Source organism: Epinephelus moara, chromosome 5 (assembly GCF_006386435.1).
Source record: "Epinephelus moara isolate mb chromosome 5, YSFRI_EMoa_1.0, whole genome shotgun sequence".
Taxonomy (NCBI): Eukaryota; Metazoa; Chordata; class Actinopteri; order Perciformes; family Serranidae; genus Epinephelus; species Epinephelus moara.
Window position 1 is genome coordinate 2,023,640 of NC_065510.1, and position 6,480 is coordinate 2,030,119.

General features: G+C 42.2%; 1 protein-coding gene across 1 annotated transcript in view; it reads right to left on the minus strand.

Moving 5' to 3' along the window:
• Positions 1–6,480, minus strand: part of LOC126389796 (protocadherin Fat 4-like) — a 31,697-nt gene that overhangs the window by 19,867 nt on the left and 5,350 nt on the right. The window contains exons 4-10 of the mRNA XM_050043673.1: positions 5,246–5,293; positions 5,077–5,166; positions 4,669–4,755; positions 2,185–2,292; positions 1,974–2,087; positions 1,161–1,254; positions 954–1,072 (exon numbers count right to left, since the gene is read on the minus strand). Coding sequence (XP_049899630.1) covers positions 954–1,072; positions 1,161–1,254; positions 1,974–2,087; positions 2,185–2,292; positions 4,669–4,755; positions 5,077–5,166; positions 5,246–5,293 — 660 coding nt within the window. The remainder of the gene's footprint in view (positions 1–953; positions 1,073–1,160; positions 1,255–1,973; positions 2,088–2,184; positions 2,293–4,668; positions 4,756–5,076; positions 5,167–5,245; positions 5,294–6,480) is intronic.

A 6,480-nucleotide genomic window follows, 5' to 3' on the forward strand; every position in this document is an offset into this window, starting at 1 on the left:
TCACAGTCCACATTTACAGAAACCTGTGATCCTGCAGCAGCTCAAACTTCACACAGCTGTCGCTGTCACTCAGGACCAGACAGTAGTTTGATGGGAGAGCTGCTAAAACTGTAACAACACTTGTTGCATAGCTTTTATCTCAACTAAGATGTGGCAACATAAACAAACACACATATCATGCAACTTATTAAACTCTTAACACACATCCAAATGCGATTTGTCTGCAATGATCTCCTCCAGAGATACTGAAGGAAAATTAAACATTTCCAGTTTAGAAGACAGCATTAAATACACAGTTGAGATGATGAGGCTTCAGCTAGGCACAGACACATTGTGACATAATTCATTTGCATATCATAAAAGACTGCACTATCAGCCATGGTGGAGGCCTGTGCTCTCTGAGTTGTTGTCGTGTTTAAGCTAAGGAGCTTGCTGCATGCTGATAAACCAGCTAACTAATGTAGCAGGTGAGCTTTTGGTGCTGCCAATGAAAAAAACCTACAAGACCAAATTTTGCGCGACATCTATTGCATGTCTGTCCGTCCACACTGTTCATCTACACACATGTTGGCAAAGTTTCCCTTTATATTCATTGTCTTGTGTGGCGATCAGCAGTGATGTGGTGGTTCACTTTTACACTGTGATCTGTAGCCTATAGTTCGGCTTTAGCTTCTAACTATCTTTGTCTTTTTAACCTGTTGTTGCTGCTGAGTCAGTTTGACTTCCTGGATATATCCTTCAAACACAGACTGTAGACCCCTCTGTCTGCTTCTCTCTGGAATCACTCTTTCATTTGTCCAAAAATATGATCATATTTCTCCAGAGAGTGCAGTTAGTGACAGTGTGGGCTCTATGCTTACTCTGACAGCTTGACAGTGCATCACAAAGTGGCGGGGCTTAGCAAAGGGTCAATTGAGCTGACTGGACTTGAATGTGACCGGCCTGTGACGTACCTTGATGCGGACAGAGATCACACTGCTGTTCATCTCTTCTCTGTCTAGAGCTGTCACCACAGACACAACTCCACTGCTTGAGTCAATGTTGAAGTTTCTCTGGTATTTGTCTGGAGACACTAAACAAACAAAGACAATGTTAGATATTTTAGTGTTTCACCTCAAAAGTCTGAGTTTTATTCAAACCTTTTATTTCTTGTTGTTTACCTGCGCTGATGCTGTAAGTTAAAGCCATGTTGATCCCAGTGTCTCCATCCTGAGCCTTTATCGCCTCTGGCTCAATGGTACGGAAAGGCCCAGCCTGAGGATCAGGATACAGTAGGTGAGGTTAGATTAAATTAGATTAACATATATTGACTTTATTGTCAGCCTCAGTGGAAATGTGCCCCTTGCTTCTCCCAAAGTAGAAAAATAGATTATAGAACAAATTTTTTGTCTTGGGTTGGCATGTGCAAAATCTGCTATTAAAAAGGCTGCATTAAACACATGATATCCCATCTGGGCAGAACACATTAAAACACCTTTACATAAAAACACAATATGGAAACGACTTTTAAAGGAGCACCAGGCTAAATAATTAAGGTTAAATAAACAGATATAAAGTGTTGTGTGCTCAGGTAGCAGACTGGCTTCAAAAAATGGCTCTCCATATATGTTTTTTTTTGTAGAACATTATGATGTCACAGTGACGTTGACCATATCATTTTATCTTATCAGACATTTGTGTGAAATTTTGTCATAATAAGCAGATAAAGTATTGAGTTATGACTAAAACCATGCTTTGTGAGGTCACCGTGACCTTGACCTTTGACCTCCACAATCTGATTACTTCATACTTGAGTCCAAGTGGACGTTTGTGCCAAAATTTAAAATTCTCAAGGCATTCTTGTGACATTGCGTTCACAAGAATGGTTTAGAAAGCAGGACAATCCAAAAACACCCAAGTGTTGGTTGGCATTTTAAAAGCCAAGAAAATCACCTGTGACACACATGTTGCAGTTCTTCGTTTAAGACACTCACCTGATTCTCCCGAATAAAAGCCTGGTACACACTGTGGCTGAAATATGGATTCAAGTTATCGAAGTCGACTACGTTGATCAACACAGTGGCTGTGTCACTGAACCCTCCTTTATCCTGTAGCGAACACAGATGACACAGATCAGTCAGGTGTTCTCTCGGCACGGCTCTAAATGATTCTGTATGAGTAGATGTTGTGTGTCTTTTCACTCACCTGGGCCGTCACAATGAAGTTGTAGTTTCGGACTACATTGTAGTTCAAACGTCTCTTCAAAATAAAAGCCCCTGAGTTGGTCACAGTAAAGTCCTCTGAAGTTGGTGCCTAATGACAGAAAGTTACTGTCACATTTCCACACAGAATATTACGTATGACTCTTGATTTTATTTTTTACCCATTGTCTTGAGAGCTCATCCCAATTTAAAAATATCTGTTTTTAAAATCACATAATGTGATAATGTCGGCAGTGTGATCACATTTTCTTATCTTTCTCTGTATGTGTATAAAAATGAATTGTAAATCTTGTTTATTTTCTATTTGGTGTGGTAAGAAGCCTCCACTGCTCTGTCTGTAAGAGATAATGCCTGACGATGGGTCAAGACTACATGGAGGCGTGAACCTCCACTAAGACTGTTAAAAAGTGATAATGGACAGCCCATATACCATGGTCACTTACCGAAGAAACGTAAAGTAAGAATATTCATACATATATTATGCTTTTTGCAGTCAAAATCTAAAGTTTTTCACAAGCCATAACCCTGTTTCCTTGGCAACACCAGAGGGTTTACCTAATACCGGGAACAATCATTGCTGCCCTGTAAGGTTCTTCTGCAATGGAGACGTTATTCTCTACTCCAGTAAATACGATGAATCTTAAATATGACCTAGCAACGGGGGACATCATGCTGCGTTCGTTTTGTACTCGGAGTTTGGAAGTCGGAAGTGGGAATGACGTCACCTCTGACAGTTTTTGCATTCTAGTTGACGACGGTGGACAAGTCGGAAAAAAACATGGATGCCCGCAATTTAGCAGAGTGTTTACGCTCTATGTATGTGACCGGCAGCCATCTTGAATTGGTAAGTCGGGGTTGATGCGGTTGCTCCGAGTTTCCGAGTTGGAAATCTGATCTCAGGGTGTGTTCGAGTTTAAACTTCCGACTGGGAACTGGGAATTTCCGACCTCTGAGTCCAAAACGAACGCACCATTAGCTGTGTCTCAATTCAGGGGCTGCAGCCTTTGAAGGATGCAGCCTTTGAAGGATGCAGCCTTTGAAGGGCGCAACCTTCGCGGGCGACGTCGGCCACGTCCTTTGAAGACCGCATCAGCTGAAACAAACTGTCTCCAAAATGGGACGATCTTGTCTGAGGAGGATTTCCTGGTTGCATCACCAGTTGCTCTGTTGGTGTTCCTGTTACCTAGCAACCAGCTGCGCTTAACGAAAGACGGAGTAAGATAGTAAGTTAGTTAGCCCTAAATCATGGACCGAGATATTATTATTTTTATATGTATATATTTGGTATTCAATACTTTAGATGATTCACTGCCGGAGACGCTGCTGTTTGATATATTTCAGGCTGTTTTCAGGTAAACGTATTAAGTTAAGCTTGTTTAAGCTGTGTGCTTTTAGCTAATAGTAATATTAACAACTGTTAACCTTTAGCTAGTTAACAACTGTTGGTTACTTATCTTAATACAGGGTATATGCAGGAATCCTGAGGTTAATTTCAGTACCTTTTTAAGACTTTTTTAAGACCTTCCAAAAAAACCTTAAGACCTCATCGCCACTTCAAGCTGTCGTTAGCAGCAATGCATCTTTAACTTACTAAACAGTTGTAGTTTGCAATTAAATCTATGGAGCACAAACATACAACAGAACTCAGATAAGATGAGAAGGATTTTTTATTGTCTTTTGCTCCTCTGTTTGGCGCCTGGACGTGCGTCGTCGCGTGATGTCGCACAGGTACGTGCACGGCCCCGAGTGGCAGTCCGAGTGTGCCTACCTACACATCGTTGTTTGTAATAGTTGCGAGGAGGAAAATAAATGATACATTCATGGATACTTTTTGTCAAAGCTTGAATGCCAAGAAAATTTAATACTTCATAAAATTAAGATTTTTTAATACTTTTTAAGGGCCTTAATTTTCCGACATTTGATTTATCAACTTTTAATACTTTTTAAGACCCCGCGGACACCCTGTAATATATAATCGTCACCGGCGCAATGCATCTTGGGATAGGCTGGGCCACGAAGGATTCATCTGTTGCATCCTCCAAATTCTGGAGAAAGAAGGCTGCAATTTGAAGGAGCCTTCGAAATGAGACAGCCTCGGTCGCGCCAATGTGACGCAATCTGTCTCCAAATGCAGCCATCGAAGGCTGCAGCCCCTGACTTGAGACACAGGTGATCCAGGCGCCCAGCTCTTGGAATCCTTTAGCCCAGCTATTAGCCAGAAAGCTAACATTATGCTAGCAAGATTCAGTCAATAACACTGCATACAGTGGACAAACAGTACAGCAGCTTTTGGCAGCTGGTCGCAGGCTGCACCTCACCACTGCTTGGTGTGTTTTGGGTGTAAAACATAACTTCAGGTACTGTCAGTAACTACTCTTTGTATAGGTTTAAGTGAGAACATTCATTGTAGCTCATCCAAATATGGTTATATTATTATTATTATTATTATTATTAATATTATTATTACAATGGAGTATGTCACTTGGTTGTTGGCTGGGGTGCTGTCTCCGTCCACAGCTGTCACTCGAAGAACCTCGCTGTTTACTTCTCGTGCCTGAAAGAAGAAAAGGCTGAGTGACCCACAGATACAGAGAAATACACGTGTGTGTCCTGTTGCTCCTGCAGGTCAAACGTTGATAACACAACATCTGTTACTACATTTATCCTTTTAACTCATTCTTCTGCAGCTCACTTTTGATCATTTTGGCAGCATTCTGGATAAGCAGGTCCACAACTTGTCCACAGGTAAAACAAGAATTTCAAAGTTAATCCAGCTGGCAGTCAGAGCGCATCTCCTAAACATCAGCTGAACTTAAATGAAAATGTTTTATGCAGTTTGTCTACAGCTCCATTCTGACAGATTTCAGTGACTTACCTCAGAGACAGAAGTGTTGTAAACCTCCTGTTCAAACACCGGGCTGTGGTCATTGAGATCGTTGATCAGCAGTGTCCGAGTGTTGTTGTACTGCAAAGATAAAAACATAACTTTTAATATTCTGTTTTGTGAAGTCAGTGTATGCTGCCACTTTAAAAATGTTACCCACCTTAATTGCGCCGTCACACATGACAGAGTAATACAAGATTCTGTCACTCTGTAAGACATGAAAAAAGTGTTGAGACGACTTAAAGGACGCTGTGAAAAACTGAAAATGAGCATGTGTTCAACTATCTATCAAGCTGGAATTGAAAACTACTGTCCCTCAGCTCCAGTTCATTAAAGATGCTGCAAAACACAGAGGGAAATTTGCACTATAAAAACTACTACATGCAAATATTCTGTCTCTATCCACACTTAAAATACTTTTATTTCTTTTTTACTTGTTGACATTGGCTTTATTTCTATGAGTTGACCTTAGCTGTTTTGAAAGGCGCCTTTTAAATAAGATACGGACATGCACTTGTATAGTGCCTTTGTAGTCATCCCCGGAGGTCAGCACTCATTGGCATGTATTAGCTCTAGAATTGCCACAGTTATCCAAGTAACGTTGGAGCGATCAAAGAAACCATAACTGATTTAATGAGCCATTCACAGTTTCACTGTACCAGCCGTGTGTACTTAGACTTGCATATGCTACTGGCAGGATCAACCACGTAGCTCTCTTGCGGGACAGCCTGCATGGGCGCCTGTCAGCCGCTTGCCCTGGGGTAGTGTTGTGCTGGGGACCCACCTCGCTGGGGAAGGCGGGCCAAGGCGACTGTGTATCAGGTGGCCCGTGGTCCTCAACGCGGCAGGGTTTGAGAAACATCATGTTTCTTGGAGCCCTGCTGCCCGTGCAGGGGAGGTTCAGACCCCCTGGCAAATGTGGGAGAGCTGCGACCCGGCGGCTAGCTCCATTGTGGGACACTTTGGGCAGATGGGGCTCCCCGGCGCAAGGCCAACCAGTGGGGGCCCTACTGATGGTGGCACAAGTGCCAATCGGTCAATTTTATCATTTTACTACGTAATGACGAAAACTGTGTGTGTGTGTCTGTTCCACGTTTTTCTCCTCACTGACTTGGTCAATCCATGTGAAATTTGGCACAGTGGTAGAGGGTCATGGGAGGAGGCCAATGAAGCAATATTACATCAATTGGCGAAAGGGGGGCGCTATAGCAACCAATTGAAATGTCAAACTTTGAATGGGCATATCTCATGCCCCGTATGTCGTAGAGACATGAAACTTTGCACAGAGATGCCTCTCCTCATGAGGAACACATTTGCCTCAAGAACCCATAACTTCCGCTTATATAGATTTTCCGCCATTTTGAATTTGTTGAAAAACACTTCAAATGGATCTCT